Source organism: Sabethes cyaneus, chromosome 2 (assembly GCF_943734655.1).
Source record: "Sabethes cyaneus chromosome 2, idSabCyanKW18_F2, whole genome shotgun sequence".
Classification (NCBI taxonomy): Eukaryota; Metazoa; Arthropoda; class Insecta; order Diptera; family Culicidae; genus Sabethes; species Sabethes cyaneus.
Genome location: NC_071354.1, coordinates 195219629 through 195238495, shown reverse-complemented (window position 1 = coordinate 195238495; position 18867 = coordinate 195219629). Strand labels below are relative to the sequence as shown.

The following is an 18867-nucleotide window of genomic DNA, read 5'->3' as shown; positions in this document are numbered from 1 at the left end:
TTTTATTTCATTAGGTTTTGCTTCTATGATGTAGATAATGCTGAGTAAAGCCTCCACAACAACCACCAACAATAACTGAATATAATAGAAGGGCGCGGTCCGTACGACCGTACGTTAGCCGCCATCGATTATGTATCAATAAATGCGCCTGTCACTCAATCCGACACGGCAGGCCGCTGGGTTTGAATGAAAATACGATTAAATTCCTGAACAGCGCAGCGTATAACCCTTCCGACATTTTATTTCCCAACAATACCCCTAACGCGCAGCATTGTTATTCTTCCAAACAATCCTCCGGGCAACCGCGGCCACAAAACGTAAATCACGTTCTCCCAACCAACTCCTCCTTCACGCGTTCCATTATCATACACCTGCATAACCTTCGGAAAAATGCAAAGTATGTACTACTATAGGAAAAACTTCAAAACATTTCCGGTTGGAAGTCCGCTCCAAACGTCATCCTTGGACGACGGCAAGGAACCAAGTGAGTGTGGCGGAGGTTGAACCGCTCTAGACCCAGACCCGGTGCCCAATAGCGCATAAGCTGCTCCGCTTGTCAGTCAAGTAGTGGCACAAAGATGTCAGCCTGTCGGGTAGGCGTATGCGGGCCCTAAGGGCATACCCTCTATCGTGGGAAAAACCAATGAAGATTGCTTATGAGTGGTGAATTTATGCTTGAAAACTTGCAGCAATTGCTCCAGGTACGGCTAACTTATTCTGCAAATTGGTTGGATTGCAACTTGCCGTTTTCTGGTACAGTGCCGTGTTCGAACGAAATTATATTTGCGTTGATGTTGAAACAAAAATTGTCCGTCACGGGTCTACATTTGTATTCAGAGAAAAAGGTGAGTTAAATATATTGGATACATCAGCTTCAATAGTAAATATTTTTTAGATGTCCAAACTTTTTATAAAAACATGTGCTTTATTTCGACCCATGATTTCAATTTTAATTCGAACGGATTTGTTTGAGTTTTAATGCAAAATTTTATTTATTTAAATAATTATGCTGAAAAAAAAATCCTAAGCTGATTCATATGTATTTTCCCCGCTAGTTTCGAGCTTCTACGCAATTCTTGCCAGTTGCCTGACTGTTTTCGCAATGGCTGTTACAAATTAACTGATGACGCTGTCAAGTTTTCCCGTATACAACAGGCGCAAGCAACACAGCTTGTTATGGAACAGTACAATATTACATATATCAGAACTTCTCTATTAGGGAAAGGGCGGTAAAGACGGACACTGCGGGAAAGACGGACACTTGTCATATTTCATATGTCATTTCATGTCATTTTTAACAATAATTTTTTGAAGCAAATCAATGATGGAAAATGTTTCTATAGATTGAATTAACACTTTTGAACTAAACTGCCGATTTTTAGCAGCGTAGCTGACAAATTTATAAGCAAAACATAGAAAAAATGCGTATATACGCTAACCGATGTAATTTTGTGCGTGAAGAAAATAGCTGGTAAATCGTTAAAAAACAACATATTCATGCTAAACCGACGACATTGCGTTAGTTTGATCTTTCACTGAATATCCATTGAAAACCTAGTGAATTTTTGAATATTCAGTCAAAAGTTATTGAAGTTTGAAAAAATGGTATCCATGTCGGGAACGACGGACACCCAACGGTAGGAAAAGACGGACACACAGATTTTGAACCCATTTTGCCCAACAACGATTTAACATTGCAAATACTTACATATTATATATGTAAAAGTAACCAGAAGTCATATAACAGTTGGAATGAGCCAACTTTTAGAAACGATTAATTCGTCACCAATTAAAATATTGAAGGGAACCATTCTATTTTCTCGCTCAAAGGGAGGATCGGGAAGGGGGTTTTCCCAAACCAATTCTTTCCTAAATACATGATGAAATATGTTAATTTTTCTTAATACTGATAATTCAACGACGCGTGACACCTTTTTGCGAGTGTCCGTCTTTCCCATATCATGTGTCCGTCTTTCCCGCCCATGCGCAGAAACTCTGATTTATACATGATGTTTATAATATTAAAAAAAGCATAAATTCTGGAAGAAATTTTCCAGCACACGTTGTAACTTTATTAGACAGAGACTTAAAGGTTCAGTTTATACGAAAATTGGGATCAATACAGTTATATTTGAGTAGATATTGAGTCTTTACCTTAAGGTGTCCGTCTTTACCGCCCTTCCCCTACCTGAAAAGCGCAAAAAATTGAAATCTAATGAAACAAGAATTGAAAGAAGTATGTATCAGATTATTTTATACCAATTTAAAACGCTATCAAAATTATTTGAAATTCATATTATCCCAAAACATCTCAAAATCTTAATGATAACGACATATGTTTTCAAAGTACGTTTACTGTACTCTTAAACGACTACTTTCCGTCAGTCTTTCTTGTCATTACAACCCAGCAGTTAATGTCGGAACGCTCGCGAGGACCCGCACTCTTACCCACCTGTGTAAGCGAGAGGGTGTAAGGTAAAGAAGAAAACAAGAAGTAAAGCAAAATCTGTGTCCATATAGTCCCGGGCTGTTGGCAACTCATGAGCTGTTGGCTTCGAGAGCGGGCTGTGCTGAAAGACGCTACGAGGCTGCGCGCTTGCGAGTGTGTAGTTAGCAGAATGCATGCACCCAGCACCAGCGATTGTTTGTCGTACGCTTGCGTCAGTGGAATAAGCGTTGGATGCTATGCTTCTCACAGTCGCTCGCGTTTGAGCGACCATCGTTCAATTCTCGTTTGATTTGCCACATTACATTGACCAGGTGACAGGGTAATAGCATGAAAAATCACTAAAATTAGTCAATTTTTTCAATGCATACGTTACTGACGGTGAATGAAGTGGCTGATGGGTTCATATATTTGGGGTCTCTGGTCGTCGCCGACAATGACACCAGTAAAGAGAAGATTCAACGAAGCATTCAAACTTAAAGTCAACTTTGCCCTCCGCAAGACGTTTTGATAGAAAACCATACACCTCCGCACGAAGCTGACGATTTACAAAACACCAATCAGACCGGTACACGCTTTGTCCGAAGACACTTATTATTTCATTTTCATGCACATGAAATTTCTCTTCACAGTCTGTTAGTATTGAACAAAACAATGAATTTAAAGTAGGTCTTAAAATATTCTATCTCGGGTTTTTTGAAAAATTCAGTATTTAAGTTTGTATAGGGGTCATTTCTTCTCAAGTGATCTTACCTGTTGTAATCGACCACCTCCGATTTCAACCAAATTTGGTATAATTGCTCATTCCAGCATTACATTTAATTTCCCGAAGTTTTGTATGGATTGATCAATCCCCCGTGTACACGCAAAAGGTGTTGGTGCCGCTGAGGTTGAAATGGGCAAGACATTTAAAGCAAGGAAAGAATAGCTGGGCAGTCATACATTCCCGCTAAAATCTTATGTGCCATAGTAGCAATAATGTTTTTCCTTCGTAGTTCGAGCGGGGTGATACCAATCAATGTGCACAGATCCTCATATGATGGTAAATTAACAGGATTTCTCCATGGCAATCTGCGGTAAACATTCCGAATGAAGCGTTTCTGGATAAAGTTTCTGGTTTCTCTCAATACATCAGGACCAAAACTCAAACTGCGGATCCCAAATAACACGGCTTGTTTCCAGTATCGATCGCACCAGCGAGCAGTAAGGTGTACGCAATGTACCTGGATCCTGGAACTCATTTCCGATCCTTAGGATGAACCCGAGTTGTCGATTGGCTTTGTTGATAATCGTATCGTAATGTTGTCTAAAACTCAATTTGTCATCCAGCACAATGTCGAGATCGGTTACAACATTACTTCGTTGCAAAGACTGACCACATAGACAGTAGTCGTAAGTCAATGTTTGTTTGTTTTGCGAAAAAAACTGATAGCGGAGCATTTGGGGATGCTAATCGTCATACTGTTACAATCGCACCACTCAGCAAACTTATTGATCAGCTCTTGTAGTCTTAAGCAGTACCTTTCAGTATGAATGATCATGTAAATTTTGGTGTCGTCAGCATAAAATAGTCTTGTGTCAAGCGGTAATAGCCGGAAAAGGTCATTTATGTACAGTGAAAACTATAAAGGTCCTAAAGTGCTACCCTGAGGAACACCTGAGAAACTTCCAAACCAATCAGATTGAGAAGATCCTAATTTCATGGCCATTTTGCGATCTAGTAAATAAAAACCAAGCCATGCTATTAAACTAGCCGACGCTCCTAGTTACTAAGCTTAGCTAGCAGAATATTATGATCGACACGGTCAAACGCTGCCTTCAAATCAGTGTAAACAGCGTCAACCAGATCAAGCTGATCCATGGTCCGTAAGCACAGTGAGGTAAAATGAAGCAGATTTGTGAAAACCGATCTACCAGAATAAAATCCACGCTGAGGTGGATGTGTAGTTTATCACGTGAAAAAACAGATAATGATAAACAAAGGTTTTCAATACACTGAAGTCGCTTTTTATGCGGTTTGTTTTTTACGCGACTAATTTTACGCGAATTTCGGAATTTACGCGGGTTTTTTACGCGATTTTCGGAATTTACGCGGATGTGCTCAAAACGTCTTTTTTTCGCGTACTGTTGAAATCCAGTTTTTTTTCACGCGAAATTTTGTTTTTTTTTTTACGCGAATTTCGGAATTTACGCGGTCTTTTTTTACGCGATTTTCAGAATTTACGCAGTTTTTTTACGCGAATTTCGGAATTTACGCGGTTTTTTACACGGTTTTAATTTACGCAGGACGTATCCTTCGCGTAAAAAGCGACTTGAGTGTACTTTCGAACAAGCATAATGTTATAAAAATATCAAAATCGCTATGAATTTTACTATTTGCAACACTTTATGCTGTAATAAATTCACTGTACACTTTTCTCGTTTTTGATGTAATTTGGTAACAATGTAAATTTAATTGAAGCAACAGGCGGCCAATACTACGAAGAAGGTGAAAAGAATGAGGTCCATTTTGCACTCTATTATGTAACGAAATTATTAAAGACTACGTTTATTCGTTCGCTTCTGGAAGGCTAATGATGATATACAGTGGACCCCCGTTCGTTTGAACGATTCCTCATGCAAACTAACGGGGCTAGTTTTTAATTTGAACAACTGGTAACCCTAAATATGCTGGAACTTGTGTGAACTGGCTGCCCTGTTCTTTGTTATTGTTTTGGTAGTTTGATACAGTAGGCAGTTGCAAGCAGCGAATATTCATTCTCCGATCGGATTTCTACCATAATCGTTGGGAAAACGCAATGTGAAACAGATTAAACGCGCTAGATCAGCACAAACAAATCGTATTTATGAGCATTGTCTGCATAAGCAAATGATGTCATATTGAGTATGACGTTTGAACCATTTTTAATTTGCACGTCGTGCAAACCAACGGGGTTCAAATTAAAAAGTGTTCAGATTAAAAACGGTCAAACGAACGGGGGTCCACGGTATTTTGCACTAAATGTCACTCTTATATCAACTTCTACTATATGCTATGCCTACTATATCTGCTACAATTAATTCAACGACAAAGAAAATTACCATCAAATCTAGATAGAATTAACAAAAGGGTGAATGTCGCAAATGTAAACAAAACGAGTGAGAGTTATTTTTTGCTGGGTCAGCATAGGAAAATCAACTCTCACTCGGTTTATTTACGCTTGCGACATTCGCCCTTTTGTTAGTTCTATCTTCAAATGGTCGAATGAATCTGCCGGTGAAGCAGCGTCGAAATGATCCGCTTAGTGCAGCGGTACCAGCCTTTTTTGGTTCGCGAGCCCCCAGGCGTAATTTCGTATAATATTCTGCTGTGCTCTAGATATTTAGTGAACCCTCCTTTGGGAAACGCTGGTTTAGTGTAAGATGTCCAGCATTCTTCAACCGACGCGAAAAGCATAGCAAAGCCTTCGGTATAAATGTGTCTAAAGGCCCCCATACACGTACGTACATGTTGGCCGAAAATGTTGGTGAATTCATGCTCGCCCAACACGCTCGCTGGTGTGTGAGTGCCACGAACCAAACTGACAGAAAAAAATGTTCGGCTCGCCGCTCGACCGGAATGACCCTCCAACATTTTGTTCATTTCCAACCCAACATATGCGTACGTGTATGGGGGCCTTAAGACTTGAGCCTTCTTTATCGATAAATTGCGCAGCCGGCTATTAGAGTATAGAAGAAGTCCGGAGTTAGTGTAAGATTCCTGCTAACTTTTTCAGTAGCATCACCCATCCGCAGTGGTTGGAGAATTCGCGAAAAAGTGCTCATTTGAATCGATGAACATCCCTCATGAACATACACTATTCGCCTGCCTCGCCGATAATGCACGCATCAGCTTTGAATTTTATCACGAACAGAACCTCAATGTGAACATCAGAATTCTTTCAAAAATTGAATATTGAACATTGAGTGTGTTCGATTTTTCAGATACAGAATGCCCGGGGACGTCGGAAAGTATTCAAAATAATATTACCACGAAAAGGGAATAGTTTAAAGTAGTGTTAGTGGCTTTACAAGCAGCAGAAAGCGTCTATTCACACTTTTGCGTTGTTCACGATATTCGTATATTCAGCGATGCTACGAAGCGTGAGTGTATGTTGCTTATTGTTATAGGCGAATTGAACCACTCGCGTAGCTGTTTTATCATGATAAAAACCGTTTGCCGATGCTCGGCGTATCTATTCATTTTGTGAGTTTTCCAACCTCTGCCCATCCGATATGTTCGAATATGACGACTGGCTTGTTAGGTCAATTTATATTAACGGAGTGCAGAATTTTTAACAGTATTGAACATCTTTACGATTTTGGCGAGCCCACTTATATGCTTTAATGGTAGATAGCCAGAAGTAATTAATTTTAATCGCTTCATTAAGAATTTGTGTCAGGGGATGTATAACAAATATACCAATATATCTTAATCACAACATGATCCCAAAGAACACGATACCAATGGTGTTTCACTGACTTGACTATGCCTTCCCATAGCCCTCCAAAATGGAGAGTACAGGGATACCTCGATATAAGACAATTTATAATTTTAAAAAGTTGTCTTATATCGAAATTGTCTTATATCGAAACATGATTTTTTCACAAAAATTTGGCATTAGCAGTCACCAATTTTGCTCTGTGTTGTGTGTTCATGTTTTTTGAACTATTTAATATTGTTTGAGCTATTAGTTGTTTACAATTTTTATGAATATTTTGAAATAATGAACAAATTCATGGCGCCGCTTTTGGAGTGGAAAATGTGCTCTGGTGTCGTTACCAACTATGTCAAAGGGATTTGTCTTATATCGAGGTAAAAATTGTCTTATATCGAATTGTCTTATATCGAGGTTGTTTTATAACGAGGTTGTCTTATATCGAGGTATCCCTGTATTCGGTGAAATGCGAATTGCAGTGCATTCTCTCGTTACATCTTCTTGGTGGGTATGAAATGCGGAAGGCAAACGAGAAAACGATCAACATAGCTCCAGCCATCCCAAGCTCCTACCTAGCGTCTCCACGCGGCCATACCCGGTAATTCTCTCTTCAGTAGCTAAGCTAGGAGAAGTGATACTGGATGGTTACCAGCTGCCTGCCTTAACTGTGACTTTGGGCAAATGGCTGAGCCACATGGCCTTGGTAGCAGGTAAGCCAAATGTGTTATATTAATTATCTGATTCATTTTAGCTCATCAAAAACCTCCTACTGATACAGTGATACATTAAAAGAAATATATTAGAAGAAGCTAAGTATAAGGCCAAATGTATCGGCCATCGGAGAGGCCGCTACCGCGGTACTAGGTATTGAGCCTCGGAGTATACAAAATGATTGGTTTGATGGGGAATGCCAACAAGTGGTGGAGGAGAAAAAAATGCTTGGAAAAATTATCTAAGTATTGCCACTAGAGAGAACCTGGCCAAATACCGACGAGCTAGGAACCAGTTGACCACGATCCTAAGGAGAAAAAAGCGCCAAAAGGAGAACAGAGATCGTGAAGAATTAGAGCAACTATTCCAAGCTAATGACACGCGCAAGTTTTATGAGAAGGTGAACCAAACTCGGAAGGGCTACACACCGAAACCTGACATGTGCAGGGACGAGGGAGGGAATCTAATTGCAAACGAGCGCGAGGTGGTCGACAGGTGGAAGCAGTTCTTCGATGAACGTGGCGAAGTCGCAGAAGGAGGCGGAACGGAAATTAACCTAGAAGCGCCCATGGAAGATAGTAATGTCCTAGCACCTGATCTCCCAGAAGTCAAACGATAAATCGGGCTGCTGAAGACCAATAAAGCCGCTGGGAAGGACCGCCTACCGGCAGAGCTTTATAAACATGGCGGAGAAACGCTATCAAAGGCTCTATACTGGGTTATTTCGAGGATTTGGGAGGAGGAAAAGCTACCGGAGGAATGGATGGAAAGAGTGGTTTGTCCCATCTACAAAAAGGGTGATCGGCTAGATTGCTGCAACTATCGTGGTATTAGGCTGGTAAACGTTCACAACGCCTACAAGATACTCTCCCAGATTCTGTTACGCCGGCTGTCTCCGATAGCACAAGGTTTCGTAGGGAATTATCAGGTGGGTTTCATGGGGGCTCGCGCAACTACGAACCAAATATTTACTATCCGACAGATCTTGCAGAAATGTCGGGAGTACAACGTGCCCACGCATCACATCTTCATTGATTTCAAAGCAGCATACGATACAGTCGATCGAGACAAGCTATGGCAGATAATGCACGAATACGGTTTTCCGGACAAACTGACGCGACTGATCAGAGCTACATTGAATCGAGTGATGTGTTTCGTACGCATCTTTGGGACACTCTCGAGTCTCTTCGAGACGCGGCGAGGTTAAGACAAGGTGACGGTTTATCCTGCATGCTCTTCAACATCGCTCTTGAGGGGGTGATCCGACGAGCGGGCATCGAAACGAGAGGCACGATTTTTACCAAGAGTAGCCAACTTCTGGGCTTTGCAGATGACTTCGATATCATTGCCAGGAAGTTTGCGACGGCGGAGGCATTCTACGCCAGACTGAAAGCGGAGTCTAGGAGAATTGGGCTAAAAATAAATGCGTCGTAGACCAAATACATGAAAGGAAGAGGCTCAAAGGAAACAAACGCGCCTCCCACGGACGGTAACCGTTGACGGCGACGAACTAGGAGTGGTAGAGAAGTTCGTGTATTTGGGATCGCTGGTGACCACGGACAACAACACTAGTAAGGAGATCCAGCGGCGCATCCAAGCGGGAAATCGGGCCTACTTTGCCCTTCGTAAAACGCTACGATCAGGAAGCATACGCCGCCGCACGAAGCTAACAATGTACAAAACCATTATTAGACCGGTAGTTCTTTATGGACTTGAAGCCGTGACGCTGCTTACGGAGGGCATACGCGCCCTTGCCGTGTTTGAGCGGAAAGTGCTGCGGACGATATTTGGCGGAGTACAAACTGAAAGCGGAGAGTGGCGGAGGCGTATGAATGACGAGCTACAGGCACTGCTTGGGGAGACTCCCATCGTACATCTAGCGAAAGTTAGCAGGCTACGGTGGGCCGGACACGTCGTAAGGATGCCGGACGACAGTGCAACGAAAATAATCCTCTTCAACAACCCCACCGGCACCAGGAACAGGGGAGCCCAACGTGCACGATGGCTCGACCAGGTCGAAAGCAATTTACGACTTCTGAAACGACCAGGAAATTGGCGACGAGTGGCTCAAGACCGAGTTGAATGGAGACGAGTGCTTGGAATAGCACGAGCCACCCCGGCTCTATGCTGCTGAAGAAGAAGAAGGCCAAATGTATACAAAGTTTCATTACAAAACGCAATAACTTATTGTACCAACTGAATGCTGACGGAGTTGGAGTATAAAAACGTAACGAATTTATTGAATTATTATTTTCGCGAAAACATAACAGCTCTGTATGCATGCCCATCGATTCTACCGCGCGCTGTTATCCTTACTTTATTCCAACACAGTTGAGCCTCATTTATACAACGGTATAAATTGCTACTACATGGCTGAATAGTTTATTTTACAAAATTCATAGGGGCAAATTGTATGTCAAATTTCCTTCAACAACTCATGCACACACATCTGATGCAATTTTGATACCAAAAGGATTAAGAAAGTTAAAAGAATACTGGAGTTAACCATAACCATAAGCAGTCCTGCTCACCTTGAGAAATCAATCATCCCAAAAAAGTAACATTAACGGTGCAGTCAGCAGACAGTTTGCATTGAAAAATTTAATACTGCATGAATGAATTGCACGAAACTTATGCTCTACCACCAGTAAATCAGATCAGTAAGCTCGGCCGCACAACAAAGCATAGATGGTTTGCCAGCAGTAGGTATGTTTTCCAAGAAATAGGTACCAGCCAGCAGCATACATAGCATAGTTCGGCACATCAGCGTACCAAGGTGATATGTCAGTATTTCTGATTTACCGTGAAAAATGGAGCGCATCAGGCAGGGAAATTGCTTTCTCATTATACGGAATTGATTTTCTTTATGTTAGTGAGTCAGTTTAGGTCAGCAAACAACGAATAATCTTGCTTGCCGCCACATTACTTGTGACATATGATCTATGCAATAATGTTCATCAATAGTGATTGACAAAAAATATTTAGCTTGATTTATGTTGGTCACGCTTCCATAAGGTTATGATATTAATTTTCAGCCCCATGTTTACGTTGGCAAGTAAATAGTTAAGTAATGTTTCCACGATATGCTTCCGATATGATCCGATAATGCTTCCGATAGCGTGTCCAATATTCTGTTAAAACGTCCCAGAATAAGATACCCTTAAGAATTCATTTCGCCTAATTTTAAAATATCGTCTCATTGTAAAATATCCAATTATATGAAAAATTAAAAATACCTTTTATGCATGTTTTGAAATACATATTTTACATGAAATGCTGAGTATGTTTTACCTACATATTTTAGTTTATCAGTTAAAATCATTGAAACATTAAAAACTTTGTAAAGCACCATATTTTCACTCTATAAACAAAAAGGTACGATAAATACTCAAAATTCACGATAAACTTGTTTCTTCTGATAAACTCCTTACTTTTCCTGCAGTAACACAATAATTTTCGTTTGAATGATACGCCCGAACTGACAATTTAACGAAATATTTTGTTCTGCTAATTCTTAAAACACAAACATTTGGCATAAAATTTGTGGGAGATGGATGCTAAGCGGATAAAAGTTTTAATTAATTGGATTAATCTTTAAAGTGATCTTTAAAAAGAGAAATCTTATGACAAACATTATATTTTTGAGTATAAAATTAAAACAAAAAGCTATCCAAAAATCCTCATTATTGCATGAAATGAAATTATAGAATTTAAAATTAACCAATTTTATCCGAATCAGGATAAGCGATGGGCGGAAAATTTGATTTAAATACAAAATAAGGGTATCTGTCTGTGGTCTGTGGTAGTCTAAAAACACGAAGAACGTGTTTTTTTTAAATGGAAAAAATATTAATTGGTTGCTAATTATATTTCTGAAATGATATAAGAAAATATCTGAAAGAACTACTCTTATCTATCTGCATATGATACATTCTAATTGCAACAAAATCCAAAGCACTCGAACATTCGCGAATTTCGCGAAATTTCCTGAACATTTTACGAACATACCGAAGAAAAACTCCGTTGCGTTGAACCGCCAAATGCAGCCTTTGCTTGGTGCTGTTTACGTTTACTCATTGCTCATTCATGCTTCACATCGCTGTTTGTTTCTCTCCCCTCCAGTGAATGAATGAACCAGCACCATATCGCGAATGAAGCCGAATGATCCACGTGAAGCGTGAACAATCGGGAGCCTTCGAGAAATTTCCCCTCGGATGAATTCACCATATAAAAGTCGAGCAGCATTCACTGTACAACATCAGTAGCAAACAAGAAACGTGAGACGAAACATTTCGAGTGAGAAACGAATTTGTGCTAGTTCAAGCAACGCGTGGCGAAACAAATTTTAAACTTGAAAACAGTATCGTGTAAAACCAGCAAAAAACAATGTCGTTAGTTCCAGTTTTTCTGCGCGAATGGTGTGACGATATTCGTGGTGCACCACCACGTCCGTCTCGTATACTGGAGCGGTTTTTCGGCGAGGACATATTTCCCGACGAACTGCTCGTGGCAGTGGATCACGTTCCGAAGCGGCGTGCACAGAAGCGACCGTGGCACCTGTCCGGTCTAGGCACCCCAGAGGACAACCACGCAATCGTCAAGCAAACCAAGGAAGGATTCCAGGTCAACGTTGACGTACAGCAGTTCACACCGGAGGAAATCTCCGTGAAACTTGCGGATAATTTCATCACCATCGAAGGCAAACACGAGGAAAAACAGGACGGCAAAGGCTTTGTATGGCGTCACTTTGTCCGCAAGTATCAGCTGCCGGAGGGATACGATGCTGACCGTATGGTGTCGTCGCTTTCATCGGACGGAATGTTGACGGTCAAGGCCCCGAAGTTGGCACTTCCCGCAGCGGAAGGGGAACGTACCATTCCGATAGTGCGCACCAAAGGCAAAGCGGCGATCAAGGATGACCACAAAAATGGAAAATAATTTGACTCAAATTGAGTTAAGTTTGAGACGCTTTTTTCTACCGTTTTTTTTTAAATAACGTTAAGGTTACTCATAATTTTCCTGACACTTTTCTACCGTTCATTAAAATAACGTTAAGGTTTTTCATACTTTTAAGTAAGATACAGATAAAAGTAAGATTTAAGTGATATAGATAAAAGTACAACAATAAAACTGCCAAATTTCATTAAGAATATTTTTTCATTGTTTATTGAGAAATGTATTCTCTTCGGCTGAAAAGTTTTTACAAAACTTTATTTACTCTGAGTGACTTTACAAAGGGTAAAAGCAAATATTTTTTTCAGCGAGTTGAAGGACTGCTCGCGAGCAAGTTAAGTAGGTATTGGCCGGCTGGACTAACACACTTCGGTCAATTGAGCGCCGTTCCTCGGACCAAGAGGACCAACATCACCCAGGATTGCTCAGTCAAGTCTTTGTGTTAGTTCGTCATGAGTTGTCTTGCTGTATATTCGTCTTTCAATTTCATTTTTCATTTTAGCGCATAAGGGCCTCCAAGAGACCAAGTCGTCAGTAAGAAATATTTATACTCTCTGTGCTGCGCCAAGGCAAAGAGAGGTCCGGCATCTGAAAACAAAAATCGTGCCGATTAACCGAATCCTGGCCCTCGATGCCAGATAACAGATTGGAGAGCAGTGGATAGCTCAGAACAGTGTTGAATACAAAAACATGAGACTACAGCGTATAGATGATGTAAACGCCGTGCAGTTCTCCAATCGAAACGCTGTTGGGGACACATACCGTACCTTGTACCTACATCAGAGCTGCCATAAATACAGATATTTGTGCATGCATAAATTTGGGACCCTGCCGTTTTCTCCGGAGTATTTAATTTTCTCGATCTAATCTTTTAAATAACATAAATAGTTTATGGACTACTTTAAAATTCAGGAACATTAGTAGAGCCAGAAATCACAGCAACTGAAATAATTGATGGGTCCCAAATTTATGTATGCACAAATATCTGTATTTGTGGCAGCTCTGACCTACATACCTGCTATCACAGGGCAGCTGGAGTGATCCTCGCTACCAACCTTAGTTTGCCGGTCCCACCTTGTATTTTACATCTGTTCCGATCAAACCTTCTTTCTGTCTTACTTGGATCATTCTTCTTTCATCTAGTTCTAGTTTCTAGATTCTTCGTCGTCAGGGTCTTCTATCCTTTGTGATGACCTGAAATACCCTCGTTGCCTCTCACACACATTACTGCATTGTGGAAGACGAGGTTGAAAAGAGAAAATAAGAAGAAATGGGATTTTTAGTCAGCTTTTGGTTGGTATATTCGAAATAAAAAAAAGATGGTCTGGTCGGCGTGCGAGACAGTGTTCTTCAAATCTAAATCCCAAGAATCACTAAAGTCAACCTGAGCGGATGTAGAATCGTAAAACTCCGCCCACATAAGAGACTAAATTAGAGGCAGAATCAATAAAAAAAACTGACTCTTTTTATCTCCCACTCCTATCGCCGGGAGTACGCCCCCAAAGGCTGAACCACCAAGTCCAGGGTAAAAGCAAACATTTTTTTGTCTAGAATACGTTAACATAACATCAAAGAACATGTTTTTACTGTTTCAATGTTGGTCAACTCGATAAGTTGTATCGAACCTCTTTGGATCAGAGTATTTAGAGATTATTTAGAGTCTAAAATCTAAGCAAATTGTATGATTTCCTACAGATATTTATTCATTGATTTATTGAACAATCGACCGATTTTTGGTTCCTAGCAAAGCAAAGCCTAGAGCTACATTCCGTTTTCGAAACTTGACATATTTTAATTCGACAGACTTCGCAGCCAGCTGTAGGAGTACAGCACACTTGCAGTACTAGTGATACGATCCTATTTCGATCCGATCCTTCGTACCTCAAGTCGAGGTCATCTGGGAAGCTTGTTCATACTGCTCGGTTGTTTCCTTCGATTAAAAACGTAACATGTGTTTGCATGATTACACTCTTTGCGTGGCGCGGCTAAAACGTAAAATGACTGTTAAGACCATGGAGTCATGCTTGATATGCCCAGTTAGCTTCGAGGAACGATGCTGGTCTAACGACGAAATCGGCACGATTGAAATCATACACCTAGTAGAAGCACAGCAACGTGGCGGACCAATAACCAATAGTCACGTACCCAAAGGGAGGCTGACAAAAAATATTCTTAAAGAAAGGAGCGGGTGCCAGTGTAGTTTCTGCAGCCTTGTACTGCATTCCGAAGGACCGGTTTGTCGAACGAAAGTGGATAGTATTTCGCATTTTGCCAGCAAAATCACATGAGCGAAACAACTCGTTCGAAATTAGAGGATCAAAATTGAGATTCGTCGGAATACAGAATGAGAGTGCTAGAGACTGACTGCAAAGGAACTAGCGACGAAAAGATTTAAGCAGCGTCCATATTCGTTGCAATTTTGGTTAGTTTACTGGATTAATAACTGCACTATAGCAATCTACCTGCTCGTTGCCCGGTGGCCAAAGAAAGTTTTGAATTAAAGTTAACGCACAGATGGCCACTACCGCGTTCGCACCAATTGATGTCGACAACGTTAGTCATCCATCGGCAGTAGGATGACTAAAAAGAGGATTGTCTAAAGACCGGGAGGGGTTTTATAGAATCCCAGTTCTCCGAGTATACACAAAGAAGTAGAACAGCCGTTGGCCACTGGTGGCAATGACCAAAAAACGATGGGAAGCCGGCGGCTACTATAATAAATATAGGTCTATAATAAGTCACTCTATCCCAGTATCATATTTTAGAATAGATCCGTAATTAATTTTTATCGTCAGAATTGATACGCTTGGTGGCCACTAATTAATACTCTTTTTCCAACAGTACCATCCTGTATCAGTGTTTAGCTGAGTGACGGATCAATTAAATAGTAAATATCGTAAGGATAAGGCTGTTTGCCTACCTACCCACCCCGATCAAATTAAATGAATAATGTAATAATGAATATTGACCACAGTAAAGAAAAATAATCGTTTCTTTTCTGCCAAGCGATCAGACCCGTTCTGACCAAAAATTGCACTCCGAACAGAGTCAAAGTGTATGCTATAATGCAAGTCGATCAGAATACAGAACATGATTTTTGATCTAAACGGGACCGATTGGAATGTAGAATCGAACTGAATATCAAAGTTAATATTACGGAAACTAGAAACCATTATGTAGGACTACATATATTTGTTTGATACATACCACAACTCTTTTCATGGCGGGACAGCTTAGCCAACGACATCTGGGTTGTTGACGAAAACCTGTCCTGGCAACAGGTGAATTTGTCGACAGTGAGGTATTTCTTATTTCATCCTGTTGTTCTGCCGGAACCGCGAACATGGACCACTAAATAAGTATATTCTTACAGCAAGATCGTCTGATAAATATCACATTATATTATTAAATATAGAAACTTTCTGTATTCTGCTGTAGCTTTAAAAAAACATTGTCAAAATTAAAACGGAATCATTTTTTCTAAAACTATCAAGTAGGTACATACAGCAGGCTAATCTTAAAAACTACTTTGGAAATTTAATCAATATGCAAGCAGAAGTAATTCTCATTTTACTCAAATAATCAAAAATAGCCATAATTCGCATTACAGTTCCGGTTTCTATGAAGATGGAACTGTTATGCGGCTTGCGGTAGTATAAATACGCAATGTGTCGTATACGCAACATAGCAAGCGCTATGAATAAAAGAGTTAGAGCAAATGCTCCCATACGATTTAAACGGGAAAAGCAAAGAAAACTGTTTTATTCATACGGCCTAATCCACCGAAACAAGTAATGTTTACGCCAATTAAATTAAAGTATTAGTCCTGGTTGTTTGACCGACAGTTCCGACAAATAAGGCAAAACTTGTAAACACAAAAACAGCCGCATTCGTGGCATTCCAGTTAAGCTGTTATCAAACAAAATCGATACGTTCGTATCGTATTTAATCATGACAAACCATGTTCTCAGAACCACTAAATAACATTGTGAAATTGCATTGTACTTTGTACATTTAAACTGGCTTACACAATTGGATATAATTTGTGAATTTCGCAACTTCAGTAATATTCCGTCCCATCTTTCTCACCACCAGCACATACCCCACACACCAATACCTGCCATAATAGCAACGATAGACTGTGATATAGCACATAACCTCAAAAACACCAATCAGGTCTCTTCCGTTTCGAAATTCTTCCTTTATTCCTTCATCTTTCTGGCATTTTACGATAAAAAATCTAACATTTTAAGTTTTTCACGGCACCGTCACCTAAATACACACTTTCGGTTCACTTTAAGCAGCCGGAAACTGGGCTGCATTCAGTCATTCCGCTCAGCAGTAGCAATATAAAATCCCAGCAAAAACGATAGAATAAAGACCGATTTCGACCCTTCCTAGCGCAATTTCACCTAGTAGGGCTTCTTGCGGAAAGAGCAGCCTTCCGTCAGGCGGGCTTTTCCGCCGGTCGGCTGGCAGAGGATCGTCGAGCAGCCAGTGCAAACTACCACACTCTGTGCGTGGCTGAACACGGTCGTAATCTTGTAGCAGCCGGGACACTTGACATCCATGAAGTAAGAATTGGGATGGGGCACCAAACGCTTCAGTTTGTGCTTTCGCTTCTCCTCAGCCGGAAGCGGGTGCAGGAAATCCTTGGCAAGCGGCATTTTTGAATTATTTTCTCACAAACGGAGCTAACGAAACACGTGTTTTCTGTCGAGGAGGAAGAAAAGAAAAATATCCACTTAGCTAACTTGTAACTTCACAACGCGGTAGCGAGGCAAGCTTTCGCGTACATACCGTGCGACGTACAATCCTGGACTAAGAAAGAGACGAGGGTTAAAATTTCGCAGGTTGGCCCACAATGTGACACTAGTTGACTCTGTCTGGCGCATGGAGCGCATAGGCGCAACCATCTTGATATATGTTGTTTTCTCGCTTTACTTGCGTTACATATCCACAATTTTGACGTTTGTGCGTTACGTCATTCATTCGAAGAAAGTGTCATACCAAGGGGTTTCCGGTAAGTACATAGTAATCAGAGATTACTTTTGTAATTTACGATTAGGTAATGTAATTAATGGTAATGGATCATTGGAAACGCTAAAAATTTTCACAGATGGCTCCAGCATAGACATGTTCTGTCAAACACACTCGAAGAACGTCTATGACCGACTGTCAAACTGCCTTGCAATCTGATTGGTCCACCTAAACAATACCGGTTCAGATTAACCGTTATCAACCGTCAACAACAACGGAGCGGCAAGAAATTATGACGTGTAATCTGTATCAGCCTTAAAGTTTACTCTAAATATGCCACGTGGGGCTTTAGTGTCCATCTAGCGATAAGCATGAGCAAACCTACCTACAATGATCCATTGGGCCCTAAAGCCCTATCAACGAACATCAGAGAGATTAACAGGCTCGAAGGAAGTAATCGATTTTTTGTGTGGAAAATCGGTCGGTAGCGCCCTCCAGAAATAGTTTGCCAAACGCATCAAAAAATATCCATCATATACCTTTATCAATATTTCTTTGTGCTGGAGTTACATAGCAGCGATGGCAGCGACATCAAGATTTGAAGATAGAATTAATAAAAGGGCGAATGTCGCAAGTGTAAACAAACCGCCTTAAACCAACCCGTAAACAGCCATTGCTCTTGCAATTCAGCTTCCATTGTTACTTGGGTATCTACCGTCTGTAGCAATAGGACAGGACATGACACGTTGTATCGCAAAGGAGCCAATTTGCTGTCAAAAAAGAGCCAGCTTCCTGATTGGCTGATTTCATGCGTGCAACTGTAGAAACAAAAATTCACAAGGGAAGCGCAAAAGTGTTGCTGGAAACCACAGCAAAACCTGAAACAATCAAGTTTTTCACGTTACTAGGTTTTAAAGAGTTTGTTTATGGTGGCGTGTTAACATAAAACAAACTAAACCGAAATGTAAGTATTATTCGATCGGATTGGATCTATTTTTGTGTAATTAGAGATCAACTACACACAGAAAAATTTCATGGTAAATTCTACCATTTTAGGGGTAAGCTTGACCAGAAAAGTATGGTGGTTTTCAACCGACTGGGAAAACTGGTCTAGACAACATTTTCATGGTTATTTCGACTATAAGCTTGAACAATGGACGCATGGTACGGTTGACCACGCATAGTAGGCATAACTATAATCTGTATACCATAAAATTGTCATCATTACAATGCTTTAGTTATCTTAACCACTTTTTGTATAGTTTTACTGACAAGAAAATAGTCATCTTGGACAAAAAAATAAACGGAACTAGCTGGTTG

General features: G+C 40.5%; 1 protein-coding gene across 1 annotated transcript; it reads left to right on the top strand.

Moving 5' to 3' along the window:
- The first annotated feature begins 11911 nt into the window (after positions 1-11911).
- LOC128736510 (protein lethal(2)essential for life-like) lies at positions 11912-12552 on the top strand. The gene has a single exon (XM_053830994.1). It carries the CDS (start codon positions 12001-12003, stop codon positions 12550-12552), a length of 552 nt encoding a protein of 183 aa, XP_053686969.1. The 5' UTR covers positions 11912-12000.
- The last annotated feature ends 6315 nt before the right edge of the window (positions 12553-18867 follow it).